Raw genomic sequence first — 20,697 nt, forward strand, 5'->3', positions numbered from 1 at the left:
TAAGTTTAATTCTAGAGGTCTCTGACCTCTAGAATTTGGTGGTGGTGAAAACATTGGTTAGCATGCAAGTCTCTGTGTGTTAACATGAACTAGGGCATAAAAAAAGAAGTTACCCTATGATTATGTACTGATGACCTGAAAAAAGCCAGTCAACCCAAACTGAGTTCTTCTATGAAAATGATTTTAATTTGATTTTTTCTTATCCTAAGAACATAGCATTCCACTTTAAGGTTGGAGCCAGTCCTTTTTTCTTCAGTGGCAACATGAATACTTGTCTTCTGTATGGACAGGCTCACTAGTACAACCCCAGTGGTTCCTGCTGAGACACAACAACAACGCTTCCTCCTGGGACTCTGTGATGCACTGCCACAGCAGTCTCAGAACCAGAAAAGCACTCTAGAGCTTTGCTCTAGTTTGCCTCAGCTGTGCTAAGATTCCCTTCAACAGGCTGAGGAGCCTTAAGATGAAGGTGGCATTCCCTCTGTCACTCCCTCATGTGCCACTGGTGATGGCTGCAGATGTGTCAGGATGTTAGCCCCATGGGGCAGCCTCAGCTGGAGGAGATCAGATTGGTTTCCAGTGACACCAGTAAAGCAAAGATCAGATGGCTTATTAATCAGAGGTGAAATTACAGCCTTGTTGCTGTTGGTACAGATTCTCTTTTTTCTCTCACTGATGTTAATCAGAAGAAAGTAATGAGACTGGGTATAAAACTGAAGGGTCCTGCCCTAGCCAAGGGTCTACCTGTCCATTTTCTGCTTTGTACCCAGCTGCTCAGGTGCTTTCTGCGTGTAAAGCTATTGTCTGTCAGTAGATCAGACCTTTTCATTCTGCAACACTAGATACTCCTTCCCTTCATAGACAGATGGGGTTGAAGTTCTCAACCATCTGCCTACTACTCCTTTCAAGCCAAGGAATCACTTAGCCCACACTGGGAAAGCAAATGTGAAGCCCTTCATATCACCATCCTACATTCTGGTTCATCCCTGCCCAGGCAGAAATGTCCCTTAGCCACAGCAGCCCCAGGTACAGTTGCCCTGGTTTGCATGCCTGCACCACCCATCCCTCCCACACCAGTGTGCTGTCTTCTGCTGGCTGACAGCCTTTAGAGACACCAGTGGGCATCATCACCAGTGCAAGCTGTCAGTGTTCCAGTAAGAGCCAAACACTACAGCTTAATTCTGCTTTCTCTTTTTCAGGACAGTTTTCATGAATAAGCAGACATTCTTCTGCCTGCTGTGAGTGGGAAAGGCACTCACTGTGTCTCCTGCTAAGCAGCCCATCCTGCCTAAACCTAAGGGCCTTAATAGGCCCTCATAAACACCGCTGGGTGTCTCCCTGTCCTGCTTGGTTTGGGAATTACTTCTTGAAGGGTGTCTTTCTTACCAGTTGAGTTTCTCACTGGAACAGGTAGCCCAGAGAGGTTGTGGAGTCTCTCACTAGAAATACTCAAGAACCATTTGGATGCAACCCTGTGCCATAGGATACACAATCCTGCATCTAGGACAGTTCTGCTTGAGCAGTGGGCTTGGATCAGATGGCACACTGTGGTCCCTTTCAACCTTATCCATTTTGGGACTCTGAATTTCTGCTGCAGCATAACTAGACAGCCCTTTGCCTCAGTAACTGTTATGTAAAGGGAATTTCTGGAAATGTTTCTGTGATGCAAGAACAGACAAAAAAATGAAAGAAGGAGGAGGACTGATTAACTGGACCGTCCTAACCATGCCTTACTGAGCAGTGCCACCAGTAAAACTAACTGAAAATAAACACTCACAGTAGCTCATTCCCATCAAGGAAACCAAATGAAATCTGAAACTACAGGATCTATTCAGGAAAATGGTCTCCTTAATATTGTTTCTGAATGGTGATAAGAGGTACTTATGGCCTTACATTTGAATTTTGCTGGAGAAACTCTCCAAGTCACAGGAAATTTTTGAACAATCCATTTCTGTGCAAGAGTGCCTCAGTCATCCACATTAAGTCTCTGCCACCAGGTCCTCACCACCTCAAAGTCAGTGGGATGGAAGAAGGACAAGAAGGTCTGCTGTTTGCAATGCTCATTGCCTAATAAAAGAGCTTGTATAGCTCTTCTAACCTTTGCTCAATATTATGTCTCATGCCTCTCTACCTCATGCTTTTACCAAGGCCCCCATCTCCTTCCTGCCATTCCTTGATAAAAGGTTAATAAATGCAGTAAAGATACTAATGTGTTAGGTTAGATTAGATTAGATAAGAGATGGTTGCAAAAGACCAGCAGAGTTGCTCATACAGGGTTTAAATGTCTCTGGCTGTAAGTAGCTTTGTTTTGCTCTCAAATCCATTGCTCCTGTAACATTGTACCTTTACTGACCATTTCAGAAGAAGCTAGGTGCTAAAATTTAGCTCATTGCCCCTGTGTGAGGCAATGGCTCTGGCCTCCCCTAGAAAGCACTCACGTTAAGTTGGTGCCCACACAACCTTCAAAGTGCACACAGAGTGGTTTGTAAGGCAGGAAAAGATGATGGCTAAAGAGGGATTGAGTGCTGTGCAAGAAAACCTGTTCTGAGAAGACAAAGCATATCAAGAAACGGAAAAGCACAAGTTTTAAATTTGCAATTGTCTTGTAATATGCCTCATAAAACAGTAGATCTGGTCACTGGCTCCTGTTTCACGGCTAGAGTGGAGTCAGTCAGATTAGATCACTTGGGTTTTTTCCTTGGAAAATGACAAGAAATAATTTTACTGCTTCTTGAAAGAATGGCTATCCTGCTCTGCATCAATTTGCTTTCCTAGTCCCAAGGTACTTTTTTCAAGCTTCCTTTGCTTACATGTCATAGGATTGTACAGAGCTAGACACTTGAGCACTGACAGCAAAATTTCACTCTCTTCCTTTGCCCTTCAGCTCCTCTTCTGCTTTCAGCTCCTAGCACTGGCCTCTTGACACCACCCTGAGATGGATGGTTGCCATGTGTGCTGGGAAGTCCAGGCATCCCACCACCCTGCAAGGACCGTGAGAAACAGTGAGTCTGAGAGAGAGTTTCAGCCTTCAGACTGGATTTCCCAGCTGGGACCTGCCTGTGTGTGGTATGCCTAGAGTCCTTTATAGGTAAAGCTCTTTTCAATAAATTATTGCCTTTAATTTTTAGAATTCATTTTCAGTAATATATCTATAGAATGAAAAACCAAAAGAGAGGGAAAGCAGAAACAGTGACAGATCAGAAGGTAATGATAATAACTCAGCCTTCTCTAAAGGTCCAACACTTACATGACTGGCAAGAAAACTGGACTGTCTCTTACTAGCACAATTCAGGATTTTTCCTAGACCACACATACAAGCATGGAAGGAAATGGGCCTTTTACATTTGTTCTCTAGTATTTCTAACTGTTGAAGAAATAAGAAAGTCTGTCTTTATACAAGGCATTTAAAATAGTGTTTTCACAGTACAGCAAACCAAAATGTCAAGTTAGTACTACAAGCATAATTTCAGAAAGTAAATAGGTAACTACTTCTTAGGTAAATACAAAGAATACTTTGTCCTCTGGCACTGATGGATGACTCATTGACTGATGCACTGATGTCACATGTCAGCATTTTTTTTCAGCCATGGCTTCAGTCTGTATTCTTGACTCAGATAAAATCTCCCTGGGATAAATGTTCCAAAAGTTTCCAGAGATTTTAGGCTGAGATTCAAAGATACAATTAGAAGTCCAGTTCTCTTTGGTTTCAGTTCAGTATAGAGAAGATTTAATGCCCACATATTTTAAGTCAAAAAGATTTGGACTCCTAACTGTTTCCAGACTGATCATTGGGATGCAGGAGAAGAATCTAAAAGTCAAAGAGTCCAATTCCCTATCAAACACAGTCACAGAAATAATGCAAAATCTGTACTAAGATTTCCTTTCTAAGATATGATTGCTCTTAATTTAATTGCAGTTTCTTTAAATAATCTGCACCTGGGTATGCAACACTTGTTATTGAACATTCGAGTGGCAAATAGGCAGTAGCACTACCAAAATGTGTTTATGTTTCACACAGCTTCAGAGTGAAAATGTAAAAGGTGACCAGGAGAAACTCCACATTTTCAGCCTTGCATGTACCACCCAGCCCTATTTAAGAGTTGCTAAAAATACAAGATAGTGGATGAATTATTCTGAAAACTTTGGTATACTCTTAAGTATTTTCTGAATCAGACCAATAAAGATGCCTCCTCCAGAATGGAGTCCACTTCAGTGAAGCAGCACTCAAACAGAAAAGTACTTAATCATATGTTTAATGTCACACATATTCTTCTAGTATTTTTCTGAACTGGAGCCCAAGCACTCACAGCTGTATGCCCACTCTGTGAGTGCTCATGGCCTGTGGTGAAGGGCCAAAGAACCTACAAGTGCCTTGTCAACTCACAGAAGTTTTTGCTCTAAGTCTCTTATGACAATGACACAGGAACTTTGAGCTCATCCTTTATAAAACTAGGAGGAAAGGAGAGGAGAGGAGAGGAGAGGAGAGGAGAGGAGAGGAGAGGAGAGGAGAGGAGAGGAGAGGAGAGGAGAGGAGAGGAGAGGAGAGGAGAGGAGGAGGAGAGGAGAGGAGAGGAGAGGAGAGGAGAGGAGGGAGGAGAGGAGAGGAGAGGAGAGGAGAGGAGAGGAGAGGAGAGGAGAGGAGAGGAGAGGAGAGGAGAGGAGAGGAGAGGAGAGGAGAGGAGAGGAGAGGAGAGGAGAGGAGAGGAGAGGAGAGGAGAGGAGAGGAGAGGAGAGGAGAGGAGAGGAGGAGAGGAGAGGAGAGGAGAGGAGAGGAGAGGAGAGGAGAGGAGAGGAGAGGAGAGGAGAGGAGAGGAGAGGAGAGGAGAGGAGAGGAGAATACGCTCATGGTTGTTAGATGGCCCGTCGCAGCAAAAAGCTGAAGACAGCTAGAAAAGCAGTATGAGGGAAGATGAGGAGAACATGTGGAAAACATGTGTTCAGCAGGTCTCAGCCTGGCCCTCTGGCCTTTCCAAACTAGAAAAACAACATTACGAAGCAGCAGTGTCAGAAGCATGAAAGGAGAGATGGGAGGGCAATAACCCAGGTGAGAGGGGGTGAATGTGGAGGAGGAGGCATGGCTTATAGCTTTAGGAAGTGGAGGAGGGGACAGCAGAGAAGAACTTTACCAGGGGAAGGGGGTGAGTGTGACTTCAGTGCAAGGCCGGGGTGAGGAGTTCTTCTGACCTGTGTCAAAGAGCCTTGCTTTGATGGCAGCCTGGGGGACCCAGGCACAGACAGCACGTCCTGGGAGAGGGCTGCAAGAACCACATAATAAAGTGTTGCAGTAAATAGCCCTTTTGGCACACCCATCATCCAAAGGCTGTTCCTCTGTATCCTTCAGAGGCATGGCAGATTGAACACACATTCAGTACACTAGCAAGGGGGTTATCAACCTCACTAGCCATCCTAGCTCTAGCAGGGTCCCTCAGATGTATTGTTTGTGGTAAAATGCATGTCAAAGGCCTTACATACGGTTGGTTTATATAGAAAGTTTTAGAAGTACATGCTGTTTACTCAAGGGACTGGATTAACTTCTGCAGAGCTATTCTGGTCCACCTGTAAACACATGGACTAAAGGGCCTTATGAAAAGTAGTTACTGTGTATTTCCAAGTGGCACCTTTAAAACCTGGATATCTTGTGTTATGAATGCTGGGGGTTTGTTTTAGCTTCTAAGTACCAAAAATGACAGGATCATGCTATAGAACTACTGGATACAGTTATTTTTCCCCCAGTTCAAAGTTGTTTTCTTTCTGCCAGTCCCTTAGGGCTGAAAAAGTTGTGTGTTAAACTTGCAGTATAAACTGCTGCTGGCAATTGCCCTCATCCCAATGTCCTTGCCTGGATGAATAGCGAGGTCTGTATGGGATTGACCAAAAGGACGAGAGGGGAGAGGGCTGTGGTGCTCCCAGGCCTGCTCACACAGGAGCCTCATAGACTTCAGCCCAGGCACATCTACAGCTTCCTCAGCGGCTGAGAGTGGCACTGAGGACATCCTAGGAGCTCCTCCATGAAGGAGGGTCATGCCTAATTTGGGGATCGTCTTCACACTGCACCTGAGCTGTACTCAGATTCACCATCCACCCACAGACAGCAGATTGTGCCTTCAGGCTGCCTCAGGGCACCCCTCAAAGGACAGTCTAGACTTACCCAAAGGGATGGCTCAGAATAAATGAGCCTGGAATTAGCCATTAGCTCTATTTTCTAAACTATGACTTTGATGAAAAGCAGTAAGATTTTGTAGGAAAGAGGGGGAAAAAAAGCAGGGAGATGGGGCAGGGTGGGGGAGGAGGGGGGAATGGGGTCAGAGTGTGTTTGCAGCTGCTGGCCACCAAATTTCAATTCAATCAACATGACTGAGTTCCAGCTCCTGAAAAAGGGAGCTTTTTGACGACATATTGACATAGTCTGAACTACAGTGGTCCAAGTGGCAGTGCTGTAATTATAAGGATTATATTTAATACTGCACTTAAAAATGAAACACTGTGACACTCTCCCTAAAAGCTGGCCAAAATATGTCCTAGGAACCATTATGGTAATACACAGAGTTGGTAGGAAAAAAGAACCGTCAGAACTCAAATCATTATAAAAGGGGATCATGTGGCTGGCAGCTCAGGTCTGTTGGGAATTGAGCCGTGAGGAGGAAAAATGAGTGCGAAAGGAAGGCCAACTGGATTTGCAGGAAAAATTGAGTTTTTAGAAGTTTTTAAAAGTACAGAATTAACTGGTTTAAGGAAATAACTCAATTGATAATTAATACACTACTTACTTCTGAATTTCGATTCTTTTTGTAGCATGTCGTGGACTTCAGCCAGGCTGAGGCCTGTTTGTTGAACAAAGACCAAACCCTGCAAATATTTCTTGACTTGCTTAATTCGACACATCTTGATTTCAGTCTGATTACCCATGTGTGCACAATTAAGCACGCGCATAAGTGTTTCCGGGAACTGGGCCATGGAGGTAAGCAGCGTGTTGAGCACCAAGCCTATCTAGGCTAGAAAGATGTCGAACCAAAAGCTTTCAGAGAAGCAGAGAGAATGCATTTCTTTGGAAAACAAAATAATTGACTATAAACTAGCATAATGATCAGAAATAAAAAGCCTGATCCTACATTAGGCTGATGTTCTACAGTGCCACGTCCACACTATTTTCCATAGGCAGTTTTAGGAGGGGCAAATCGGATCATAATCAAGACTGTAATTGCAGATGTTGAGATACCATAGCAATGAGGAAAAGGGCAAATAAAGGAGAAAAACAGTGAGAGGAAGGAAAGAGGAAGGGAAGGGAAGGGAAGGGAAGGGAAGGGAAGGGAAGGGAAGGGAAGGGAAGGGAAGGGAAGGGAAGGGAAGGGAAGGGAAGGGAAGGGAAGGGAAGGGAAGGGAAGGGAAGGGAAGGGAAGGGAAGGGAAGGGAAGGGAAGGGAAGGGAAGGGAAGGGAAGGGAAGGGAAGGGAAGGGAAGGGAAGGGAAGGGAAGGGAAGGGAAGGGAAGGGGAAGGGAAGGGGAAAGGAAGGGAAGGGGAAGGGAAGGGGAAGGGAAGGGAAGGGAAGGGGAAAGGAAGGGAAGGGGAAGGGAAGGGGAAGGGGAAGGGGAAGGGAAGGGGAAGGGGAAGGGGAAGGGGAAGGGGAAGGGGAAGGGGAAGGGGAAGGGGAAGGCAAGGCAAGGCAAGGCAAGGCAAGGCAAGGCAAGGCAAGGCAAGGCAAGGAAAGGAAAGGAAAAACCTGGAGTGTCTGGAGATGGTTTCTAAAGCAACAGAACCTAAATAAATGGTCTGATTTTCCAAAGTGAAAAACATAAACTGAACAGCCCATGCAGCATTTTTGCCAACTGTCACTGAGGTGGTATTTCTAAAATCTGGTGGAATGACTCATCCCAGAACAACAGTTGCCAACAAGGTCTTTCCCTCAGGTCTAGATATTTGAATCAGAGAGATAGAAAAACAAAATAAACAGGAAAATCAGGGACAGCGTCTTGTCTTGAGGTTCAATTCTGAAGCTTCCTGTGAAGTCGCCCATTCTCCAAGGTGCCTCCCCAACCTACTGAGTAGGCATCCAGGTGATCCTCTGGGACTAGGAAGGGATTGAGTAAACCTCCTGTTTGTTAAACCAAATTCTTCCTCCTGCACCTCTCACACCATGGATATGTGCAGGATGCAACTTTCTGATCCATTCTGCCCTCCCCAGCAGCAAACATTACCAGGGGAAGCTGACACTGCCAACAGGTAGCACAGTCCTCAAGTGGTTTGAGACAGACACCCTTAAACTCTGTGGGAGCAAGCCTGGACCAAAGACTCCACTGTTGTGCAGTAACTAAACACAGCCATCAGCACCAATGAACGTCCTTCTTTGGCTAGCACAGAATGCAATGATTTCAAAGATGCTTTCTGGAGCAGTGTTGTTTTGCTGAATAATTTATGTCTCTGAGTCTTCTGAAAATGAGCAGCATACACTTCAGTGCTGCAATAATACTATTCAGTGGAGACAGTGCACATTATGTTCAGTAAGCTCATTGCTTAAACACTGTTGCCATGACTATAAGAAAGTGATTATACTATTGTTTACGAGACTCTCAGTAAGTCATTACCACAGTAGCCAGAGTTTTGCCTCAAGTCAAAATTTTTCAGAAGAAAAAAAATCTCACAGGTATAATTAACCTTGTGATCAAGATAATCCACTGAAAGGCTTTGGAAACTGAATACATCCTACAGTGAGGAATGAAAATAAGTAAGGATTGCTAGTGTCTCAGGACTGTTGACTTACTGGTTTTCTGACTGTTTCATGGGTAAATTCCATCGAGAAGAAAAGCCCTGCTAACTAACTCATTTTGTTGTAACTCATTTTCAAGGAAGAAATAATTTATAGGGCAAGCACTAATATAGGAGTTCAACTGTGATGGGAAATGCTATAGAAACAAAACACTTTGTACTTAACATAGGGGGGAAAAAAGGCTTTAAAATTTTGACTTAGAAGAAACATTTGGGATTATGAAATATGACTTTCAGTGTCCTGGACTGAAATCAGTACCTAGAATACTTAGTCCTGAATCCTCTATTGCATATAGATGTACAAGAGTCCAGTGCATGACCTCTTTATCTCAATAACACGCTGATGATCAATAGTTTCCAAAACGAAGAAGCAACTCTGAAGATGCCGGAAAGTCATCCTCACATTTTCTGTGATCAGTAACAGGCCATGGAACACAAAGCAGAGATGATTAATAGAGTGCTGGACTAGGAGTCAGGAAATCTGGGCTCAGTTCCCAGCTCTGCCACTGACCTGCTGTTTGGCCTTGGGCAAGACACTTGACCTTTCTGTGCTTCTGTTCCTCCTTCCATTTTTTGTCTATCTTGTCTCTGGAGGCTCTGAGCTAAGCAGGGAAGGGCACACTTCTCACTGGGTGTTTGTGTAACACCTACTCTAGGGAGGTGGCTGCAGAGATCTACAATAAAGCCAGGCTACCACCAGGATGACTCTTGCAAAACAGCATGTTTTGTTTCAGAACAGGGTGGCCACGATGAACCCTCTTGGGGTTTTATCTGCTAGTCCAGGACCTTACCAGGTCTTTCAGGCAGCTTCAGGCTCAGGCAGCAGCAGGTAAATGGGTTTGCAAGATCTACATCCTTACTTGTCAGAAGCACTTTCACATTGATTTCTAACTGGTACTAATTTCTCTCCACCTTGATTCAGCTGGGTTTGCAAGCACATCAGAATTATAATTGAGTGACACAGATAAAAATAGCTACAGGAGCCATTTCTGAATACAAGAAATTTCTCCAGGGAAATGCCAACACCTGCAGGTGAAACCACAGATCTGAGGTGTGATCAAAATAAAACTAAAATAAATGGTAATTTTTCATTTAGTTTATTAGAATTTTGTGTAAATTATTCCATTAGGTAATATTTCTCAGTGTTTTTCTCATCCTGAGCCACAAATGTGAAGCACCCTCCATTACTACCAGAGGGGAGGCAACACATGCAGGGCAAGGTAACTCTCACCTGCTTTCACTGGGGAGAAGCTGCAGCTTTAGAGAAAGCTGATGACTTGTGTATATGCTCTCAGTTCCAGTCCCACTCTGCTCCCAGTTTGCTGAAGCATCAAGTACGTGAAATTTGAGCACAGATGACTTAATTGGGAGATGAATTTGAGCATGAATTGATGCAGAATCAGGAGCAAGGAAATCAAGAAAATATAAAGCATACACATTCATGATTATGAAGAGAAAGTAAAAAAAAAAAAGCTTTTCTCTCCTAAAAAGAAGGGTCACTGCCACATCTTGCACTTTTATTGTGAATATTGGCAACATGGTGCCATGAAAACCTAAGTCTGGAGTCAAGTGATTATGCAAAAGACTCATTCAGATTTGTATTTCCAATACTCAGATCTGTGGGTCAAAGGACAGATTTGAAGATCCTCAAAGGCTTTGTCAAAGCAAACATTCAAAACTCCTGTCTTAGTCTCCATCAACAATGAACTTGGCTTCTGAGCCATAAAACTCAACATCACATCTCAATTCACTTTACAGAAGTGATAAATAGTATCTTTCATAGAAGAAACTGAGATTCTTGGAAGTGAAATAACAGGAGTAATCTGTGGAATAGATCCTAGAGTCAGAGTGAAAACACTTGGATTTTCATTTACAGCATGCTTACCTAAAAACTGTTGCTTGAGAGTTGCAGGTGTTTTGATTTAGGTATTTGTGTTGGCACTATAGGGACTGATTACTTGCATCTAAAAACACTTTGGAAGAATCAGACAAGATATAACAAATTTACGAGTTGGCTCTCAAGTGGCTATAGGGAGTTTCCCAAGGGAAATCTAGGGCATAAATTGTTTATGCTTTTATTTAAAAGAAAAGGGGGAAAAAAAGCACAGAAAAAAAATCTGTATCTTAGTATTGTTAAGTTGAAAATTTGATCCAAATCTCACTCGGCACCAACTCCTTCTTTTCTGCAGCCAAGACCACCGCCTCTTTCACTGCCCAAAGCTTTTCCAAACTGAAGCAGCATGATATAGGCAAGATCCTTTTCAGGTCTACAGATGGTGATTAAGATTTGTGGAAAATACAGACCTGTCAAGAATCCCATCAGCCTCATCCTATTCCTGTTGGAAGTACCACCACTGGGAATTCATACAGGAGAATACTGGCATGCAGACGCTGGAGAGAGGTCAAACAGCAAAGACCTTGTTCTTCCTCTCTTCAGAGCAGCCAGGTGGCCAAAGCTCTTCTAGGCACCCTGCAGCTGATTGTGTGCTCCCTAAGGTGTTACACAGTGGTTGCTTTAATCACCTGCTTGAATTCCAGGTTGTGATGGTGTCAGGACATTGTCATGTACAGTTGAGCTTTCAGCAGATCCCAAGGTTCCATGTGCTAGTGACACTGTACCACCAGAAAAGCTAAAGCATAGAAGGGAAATAGTGGCACTGCAAGAGACATTTGCAAGACCACAGAGACACTTTCTGGCAGAGCTGGCACCTCTATGCCAGTGCTTTGTTAGCTGGAGCAGCTTGCCAGCTTCCAGCTCTTCCAACACCAAACAGGGAGTGCAATATAAATGAAGCAGTGGAGATACCACCCTTCCCAAAGTTATCAAAGGGACCTGGATGGAGCAATTCTTTTCCAATAACGAGACAGTGGTGAAGTTTCAGTTTCATAAGGCAGCAGACTTCATAAGAAAAGCAGACTACAACTGGCCTCTGAAGACAATAGCTGGGTAGAAGGCACTGTTGACAGCAGTTAGGAAGAGAGGCACTGTGGGCTTTCTTAACCTGACCAACCGAGCTGCTGGGGCTTTTTTTGGTCACTGCAACCTAACTGAACCCCACATATTCCTTCTGCAGGGAGTGTTCTTCACAAGGGGAGAAGTACTAATAGTGATGAGAGTGAAATTTTTGGCAAAACAGTTTCTCTGACTCAGATACACCTTTTTAAGGTTCAGATTTCCAGCTCACATTTTTGCTGGAGTCACACTTTTCAAAGCAGAACAAGCAGAAGCTGAATATCACTTTCCTTTGTTGTGGTGCTACAGAACAGGGACTCAATTTGAGTACTGCAGGGGATGCAAGAACTCTGTCAGAGGACATACCATAATAACCACAGATGTTAATAAGCCCATGAGTTGGCTTTGGAGAGCACATCCAGTCCAGGCAGAGACACTGTTCCTCTGCTCACTGCCTACAGAAACTTTGGTGGTGGAAATAGTCTGTTAAACAGTTTGTGAATGGACACTTTCATGAAATGTATTCAAAACTTACAAATCTTTAAAGTGGGCAAGAGATTTGATGGGAGAGCTGGGCCTGAAAAGGCTCCAACATACTAGCATAAATTTAACAAATTCACTTGTTGAAATCCTCATTAAAAACAGCTTCTATGCAGCTTCCAGGGAGTCTTCTTGATTATGGTCTGGAAAATGTTCTCACAGTGTAGGGAACAAAGATTTTAAAATGGCACCCATGCTCATCCTAACCAAATGGCTCACAGCAGGCCAGAGGGCCCATAACAGCAGATCAATGTTTTCCACCCACATAGGAAATGTGCCTTACTCCTTTTACCTGACTCAGCTACATAAATTGTGATTATCAGAACACAGCTTTGCTCCTGCAGAAGCCCAAGGTGCGGACAACAGTCCTGTACCTCACAAACAGAACATTTCCATTGCTTTGGCACCAAATTTTGTGTCAGTCAAAAGACTGGACTCTAGCTTTGCAGAGGGGTTTGTGCTTTGATTCACCTGTCCTCACCACATCGTAATGTCTTTTCACCCCATAGCTGGTCACCTTATCCTGCTTGCTTCAGAGTACTTCCAAATGTTATATACATTCGTAACCAAAAAATGCAGGTATTTCTGAAGGCTACCCTGGCAGCCAAGCAGCAAACAAAACAAAGAACTTGGGAGATAGGGGTAAACATCAGCTGGGCAAAGATATCAGAGCACAATTGTTCCTTTTAAAATACTCAAGGATCTTTAACACTAACACAGAGGAGGCCAAACCTCAGCAAACAGTGTGGATCATTAAAAAAAAAAAAAAAAAAAAAAGTCCTAAGGAAATTAATTCAGGATCTCCACATGAAATAACTGCCTAAATCAAGGTTTTACAAGTCAGTCTTGGCTCTTGGTACCAGCCCGAGAACCTTGTTTTCCACTGAGGTCCTCTGGGAACTGGGACAAGCCCATTGACTCTTCTAGATTTATACAGCTGTTGATGAGAATTTAGGGGAGCAGGAGGAATTAACACATTCCCCTCTTCCTTGGATACATCACTTTTATGGTATTGTTTTCCCTTTTCTTTTTTCACCTGCTTGCAGACTGCATCTGGAGAGCAGACCACTTTTACGGTCACTTTTCCAAGTACAGAAAACATTAATGTATTTAACTGTTATTTGAAATGAATTCTTACATGATAAATTCAGCACAACTGTGAGATGGGTGAAAGTAGAACAAGTCACGTGTGACTGATGCCAAACATCGCTTAACACACTCAGAGCCATGGGGGTGGTGGCTGCAGTGAAAGAACCTGACCAGAACAATACACTAATGCCCATGGGACAGAGTTCCTAGCTCCCACAGAGCAAAATGAGCAGTGATCAGCATCAGAAGGATGGTGGAATGAATTGGCTGCCAGAGACTTGAAACAGCAATGCAAGAGCTTTGGTATTACCAGTTCAGTGCTTAAGCCACTGAGGAATGCCCTCCAGAGCTAACTGTTTACATATAACATAAACAGTATAAACAGCTAAGTGCTGGAGGGCATATACATACATATAGATGTATGTGTAAAAGAAAGACAGAATATTTTATCTGCTCCACTCTGCACCATGAAAAGTAACAACACCATATAAATAAACAAATGTCAGCTCTTGGGAAATGCAGGAAGGCAGAAAGTACAAAAGCTTCCCTAGCTGTGTCCCGAAGAATAAATTTCTCATTCACACACACCCACATCCATTGGTCCAGCTAAAAAAAATCTGATCCCCAGCCTCCAATTAGAAAATGCTGTTGCCAAAGATACTTTCTCAAAAATCAAAGTAACACTGTTAAATTAAGGCCAAACCAAACTCCTCTGAAAACTCTCTCTTCTGCCAGTTTTCAACTGCCCACTGGGAAAAGATAATTATCAAATAATACTATCAACAACGTCAGATAATAGGTTCAAGCTCTTTGATATGTTCAAGGAAACATTGTTTCAAATGTTACCAAGTGTCAAATATTTACTTTTGAGTCCAACTGTGTAAATGACCCATCCAATGCCACTAAACACGGCAGGCGTGTGTGTTACAAGAGCAGTGGGACCTGCAAAGCAGAGGAAACAACCCAGCTGGGTTTTACAGACAAAGAGCGTCCTGGCAGCCAGAACTCCCCAGAGAGAGTCCTGACTGCCTTTGCACTTATCTGTGTGGACCTGTGGGGTTGTTTTTTCTTTAAACCGGTGGACCTACAGCAAGGCATGTGGAGCTTTACATTCCCCTTGGAGCCGGGTATGTGTCCAGTCTCACAGGCTCAGTGTCTTGGCTTCCCTGTGCCAGAGCTGTACCTGCCACAGCTGAAACTCAGAGCTGCCCCTTGTTCCAGGACCCTGTGCACCTCACATCTGCTGTAAGGAATAAATCTGGAATAAGAGGAATAGTGCATATAAGGTTTCTGCTCTATTTCCTCTTGAGAATCACTCCATAGAGGGTGAATTCTGCTTAGAGATTGTTCTCTTCCCATCCATTTATGATGCCCAGGACAACATGCTTAGTCTACCTCGTCCTTCCTCTTCAAGTACCCTTGGAGTAACTGGCAGAGGTAATTTATTTTCCAGCTATGACCAGAGGAAAAGCAAGACTTTGTTCTTTCCTGTCCATCTCTGCCTTCTGAATTTTCAAGAACAGGAACACAAAGCTGTACTACCTCAAAGTCGTATGACCCCCTGCCACTTGAATTCACCCTAGTCAGACACCATGTATTTCACTATTCCTTGTTAATATTTGCAACAATGTTCAAAGGAGCTCTTGGTAAAGAGAAGGTGCATCTCTGTGTCACAGAGATATGACTTTGAACCAATGCCTTTCTGTTTCTTAATCAGAACAGCAAATGAGGAATGTCAGTGTCAAGCATAGAGTGGGAAGATGTGCAGTGACTCCATTAGAACAATGCTGTTTCATGAGCCAGCATTAACTCAGTGTCAAAACATGGTTCAGGGCACCAAACGTCATGCTCACTGAAGTCACACACCTTGTCAGCAGGATTACCAAAGGCTAGTGTGCAAAAATGATGGGGACTTTGTCAGACCTTTTGCTTCTCAAGGACACGTGTGTGTTGAGTTTTCTGAGAGGTAATACAAATGCAACATAGAGCTAGGGCCGTGCACAGCATCTCCAGCAAGCAGCAGGCTACTAGCCATTAGTGGTATGGTATTTCAGAAACAAGGACAACCTCTCTGCACTTAAAAGATGAAAATCTTTCAGTATTTTCTTGGGAGTTGTTTCATTTAGCATTTCCAAACAGCTGTCTCCAGCTATTTCATAATAATAGTAACAACTAAAAAAAAAAAAAAAAAAAAAAAAAAAAACATTCAAAACAAACAAACAAAACAAAACCCCCCACATAGGCCTGTTGCCTGATTTCAGAAAGTGAATTTTTCTGGGACATACACTATTAGGCAAAAGCTTTTTTTTTTTTTTTTTTTTCTTTCCCATAAGGCAAGTGTAAAACATTACATTAATACACACTGGAAAAATAAGATAATGGCTTTCTTGATTGTGATGAGGAATGTGGGGAGATTTAATCTGAACACTGAGTCAGGTGGAAGCGCCTAAACTCCCCTCGGACACAATGTTATCGCATTTAACGCTTACATCATCACCCTCACGAATGATGCTGAGTAACGCAGCCCCAAACGTCGATCCACGCACCGCACGGGTGAGAAGGGAGAAACGACCACAAAGGTCCCGTTTTAGCATACGTCAGGCACTAGGAAAGATAAGTTTGATGTCTGGAGCAGAGGGAGCGATCTATTTTCAGCTGTTCGAAGAGCAGCCGCGGGCCTATCAGGATGCAGTCACTCCTCTCTCAGTGTTTCGCATGTGTGCCGAGAATTAAGAGTTGGGAGGCAGCGCAGCGGAGCAAACGCCTTCGAAAGCGTGCTGCACTGACTGCTCGTAATAAAGTAACAGGAGACAAGGCTTCGCCTCCTTGACATGTTCAGAGCAATTTCCAGTTGCAAAAGGTCAGCGTATCATTTACAGTGCCTGGAAAACTCTCGTAACTCTGCTCCGCGAAACACTCGGGGTGACAATAACAAACTGAGCATCGCAGGCTCGGGCGCTCCGCCCCGGGCAGTGCCCGCTGCCCCGGCCGTAAGCACGGTCCGAGTTCCAGGGAAAATGACCTAAAACAGGTTCCTGAAGCCCTGGCGAACGGGATGGAGTGGGGCAGGGGGACAGTTCTGAGCGCGGGTGATACTCGAGCGCTACTTTTCAGCCCTGCTCGGGGACGCGCTGACAGCGTCGGCTGCCGGTGCCTCCTCAGGGATGCCGCTGTCACCGCCCGGGCAAGGCGCGACGGCAGAGGCGCGGCGCGTTTCTAAGCGCACAGCGTGATGTAAAAGAACCCCAAACAACACCCCAAGCAGTCCCAAAACACCTTCGAAGAGCACACGCACTCCCTCAGCCCCTAGAGCTCGGCGCCTGCACACCGCTCCTCACACACTCGATGCCGCCGCGGGTCCAGCGCCCGTCAGGGACCGCCCCGCGGCGCATCGGGCCGAGCCCACGGAGACCGCCGTGCCCACAGACACCCCCGGGCCCGCGGACACCTCCGAGCCCACAGACACCCCCGAGCCCGCGGACACCTCCGAGCCCACAGACACCCCCGGGCCCGCGGACACCTCCGAGCCCACCGACACCCCCGGGCCCGCGGACACCTCCGAGCCCACAGACACCCCCGGGCCCGCGGACACCTCCGAGCCCACAGACACCCCCGGGCCCGCGGACACCCCCGGACCCGCGGGACGGCGCGGGCGGGCGGGCGCCCCGAGGAGCGAGCGGGGGCTCGGCGCGGCGCCTCCCCGCCGGCAGCGGGCGCTGTGACTCACCGCCAGGAGCGCCGAGGCGCGCTGCTCCCCCGCCGGCTGCTCCCCGTTGATGCCGCCGTTGCCGAGGAGGTGCTGGTGGTAGTCCGGGGGCGCCGCGCCGGCGGCAGCGGCGGCGGCGGGGGCGGCGGCCGCCTTTGGGTGCTTGCCGGCCTTGCGGGCGCCCTGCCCCTGCTGCACGAGGTGGAGGAGCTGCAAGGTGCTCTCCCGCTCGCGGTCGGAGCTCTCGGCGCGGCCCCGCTCGTAGCGCCCCTCGCAGCTGAGGTGGTGCTGGCGGCAGACGGCGATGCGGGCCCGCAGCCGCTCCACGATGGCGCTGTGCACCCGGGGCGCCGCCGGGCCCCCCCCCAGCAGCCCGGCCCCCAGCCCCGCGGCCTGGGGGGGAGCCGTGTCGCCCATCGCTGGCTGCCGGTGCTGGCCCTCCGGATGGGTCGGTCCTCACTGCCGCATGGAGGAGGGCGGGGGGGATGGGGGGGGAGGCGGGGGCAGCGGCGGGAGCCCGAGCCCGGGGGCTGGCGACGGGGCGGAGGGCGGTCAGCCCCGCGCCCCCAGCCCACCCCCGCCCGGCCCCCGGGCGGTGACGGCCCCGCGGGGGCTTGACAGATCGGGGGGCGGGAGGGGGTCGCTAGGGCTGCGCCAGCATCGGCCGGCGGGAGGGGCGGGGGTCGGGCCGGCAGCCCCGGCCGAGGGGCGCCCGGTAAGGGGGGACGGGGGGGGCTCCGCCGGGGGAGGAGAACCGGGAAAAAGGAAAAAAAAAAAAGCCAAATAAAGCGAGCCGCTGCCTTCGAAATGAATCCCTGGACGAAGGAGCTCTCCCTCGGGAATGAGTGAGACTTGGCAGGTTTATTTGGTTTATTTTATTTCGGGGGAGCGGGGGGTGTTATCCCTTGAAGTGAAAATTTAAGGCATTGCCGTGGCCGGCGGCGCGGAGAAACCCCCGGCGGACCAAAATATCGTAGGTTAGCTGGAGTGGGTTTGTTGGGGTCTGTCTCTTTCTCTTTTTTTTTTTTTTTTTTTCCGCTCTTTTAAGTCTTTAGTAAATGTGCAAATAAAGAGCCGGGGAAGGAGGAGAAAGAGGAGGAGGGTCGGGTTAGTTCAGTCTTTGTGCTTTCTCGTTTCTCTCGCCCGCTCGTTGCTGGCCACTCTGCGGCGTGGTGACTGTGTCCGGCTGGCTGCCGCTAAATTGTAGTTCCTCTAAAAATCAGAGACAGATCCCCCGGTCCGGAACAATGTCAGTCAGCGGATTTCCAAAACCACGCTTCGCCTTCACTTAATTCAGCCACTGGATAAATCCGTATTGCTTTCAGTGCTCATCTCCCCCCTTAGTAATAAGCAGCAAGCTACGGACACAGGCAAAGAACTCCTCTCGCGTACTTTCCCTTTTACTCCCAGATATTGAACAGTTTCAAGTACAGTTTCAAGAGAAGAGGGGAGAAGGGGAAGAGAGGAAAAAAAACCCAAACAAGCAACCCAGCCCCTCTTCAGACAGTAATTACAAACGAAGAGTTGCACTTACAAACTTGCAGCATTTTGCCCCCAGAAGAACAGTCCAGCAGCCACTTTTCCTTTGTGTTTTTGTATATCCCATGCCCGCGGCGGCGGGCGGTGCCGGTGCCGGTGCCGGTGCCGGTGCCGAGCTGCCCGCGGCCCCTCCGTGCGGCGCGGCGCGGCGCGGAGCGGAGCGGGGGCGGGAGGCGGGTGTCACCGGCAGGGAGCGCGGCCGGGGACGCGGCGCCCGGCAGGCCGGGGCGAGGCGCGGAGCCTCCCAGCGGCCGCCGAGGGGAGTCGGGGCCGCTGCCGCTCCCCGGGAGGTATGTGCATGGGAGGAAGCCGAGGAAATCCCCGCTCCCCTCCTCGCCCTCTACCTGGGTGCCGGGCCGGGCGCGGAGCAGCTGCCGAGGAGCGCAGCCTCCCGCGCTCTCCCTCCTCCCCCGGCGGCGAGACCTTCAGGCGAGTACGAGGGAGTTCTCAAATAAATCACGGCGCTGCGCTCCTCTACCGGCTGGATTTCTCTGGAACAGACGGTATAAAAATAAGCAGCGCGTTCTGGGGCGCTCGCATGCACGGGACGAGCGCACGACGCGAGGTCAGGCTCGGGATGCGGGAGCTCCGCGCTGACAGGGGTTCCTTGGGTGTCCGGGGCAAGTCACGTAGCGCCCGCACTGTGGTTCCTGCCCGGGAAAGCCGCAGGCTTAGCGCTTCTCTCGGCCAGCTCCCCTATTTAGAGCAGGGCAATTTTGGACTGCGAGATCTGGCCTCTGGAACTGGCCTTGCTGCAACTGGCAGCTGTCAGGTTCTGCGTGTTGTTGTAGGTGAGCTGTGAAGGAGGATGCAGAAATAGCTGGGAGCTGGCCGGCTTTATTAAAGCAATATGCTGTTGTACTACTGTGGCTGCATTAGCCAAATTCCCAAATACCTCTGGGAATAAAAATGGCCCCCAAGCACGCAGAGACACATCCCTAATGGAAAACCTCCAATGTTGTTTGGGACTGCACAGCCCTTAGTAGATGGGTGCATTATCTCTTTCAGTTCTTCAACGGGTCCGGTCAGAAAAATACACAAATTTCATCTCAGCATACTGAGACCATTAAACTGAGGATGAGGAGGAGCTGACAATAACCCTCTCAGGTGTTTTTATCCCCTTCCAAGGTCATGCAAATAAATAGTTTGAATGTCAGTGATGAAGTGACACATTCCTGGAAAATCCCCCAGAATATAAAAGATATGCAGGATTAGACATACAGGAAATATAAAAGCCCTCAATTTCATGACCCACATCTTCTCCATGTGGCAACAAACATGAGGGTTTATTCCAAGATGTGGGTTTCCAAGTTCTGGCTTGGTGAGCACCAGCCAGAGCCTCCAGCATGTTTAGACCCATGTTTGTCTCAGCAAATGCTTTGAGACTTTGCTGAGGGATGAGGTCTGGGGGCGAGGGTTTGGGGTTGTGCTAACTTCAGAGGAAGGCAATATTGCTAGCAGGAAAAACAGATTTTTTTTTTTTTTTTTTTTTTTTATTATTGTTGCTTAATCTTGAACAACTGAGGAAGAGTGGGTTATTATTTGATACGTAACAGTAGCTTACATCTGTTGAAAACAGTGGGTTGGCACAGCTGGAAAATAAAAAGAAATTATAATGTTTGTAAAATAGTAGACAATGTTTCCTTTGCTTCAGGCCTTGCTTGGGCTGTTGTTTGTTCTTTACAGCTCAGATGTCATTGCTGTGTTTAAAGGGGGTCAGACACAGAACACACTTGCAACAGTTACACATGAATCTCATGGAGAATAGGCAAGAGTGTTTTAAATGACGGCTTGACCGGGGTTTCCAAAGCGCCTGTGGGAATATGAAATCCATGGTGCTGCTCAGGAAGCTACCAAGACAGCTGGAGGAATTCTCTCTTCTCTCACCAGATTTCCTACAACTCAGAGAGTCATCTTTCCAAACAAAGACATTTTTTTTTCATTTAACTTGAGACGTTTAAGATCCGCTTTTTGCCAGGCAGCATCTCGAGAGTTCGGTTTGTGGTTTGCTCTCTCCTTTCCGAGGCGAGAGGCTGCGCTGCGAGCCCCGCTCGCTCAATCCGCAGCGAATGCTGCCCCTGGTGTTTCCGAGCAGGAAACACCGCACGGC

The 20,697-nt window shown here is 47.2% G+C and overlaps 1 protein-coding gene across 1 annotated transcript in view; it reads right to left on the reverse strand.

Moving 5' to 3' along the window:
* MAML2 (mastermind like transcriptional coactivator 2) overlaps positions 1-19,569 on the reverse strand; it is a 205,390-nt gene extending 185,821 nt beyond the window's left edge. The window contains exon 1 of the mRNA XM_079297879.1: positions 17,070-19,569. Coding sequence (XP_079154005.1) covers positions 17,070-17,465 — 396 coding nt within the window. The 5' untranslated portion in view covers positions 17,466-19,569. The remainder of the gene's footprint in view (positions 1-17,069) is intronic.
* Between the last annotated feature and the right edge of the window lie 1,128 nt (positions 19,570-20,697).

Source organism: Erithacus rubecula, assembly GCF_903797595.1.
Source record: "Erithacus rubecula genome assembly, chromosome: 1".
NCBI classification, from domain to species: domain Eukaryota; kingdom Metazoa; phylum Chordata; class Aves; order Passeriformes; family Muscicapidae; genus Erithacus; species Erithacus rubecula.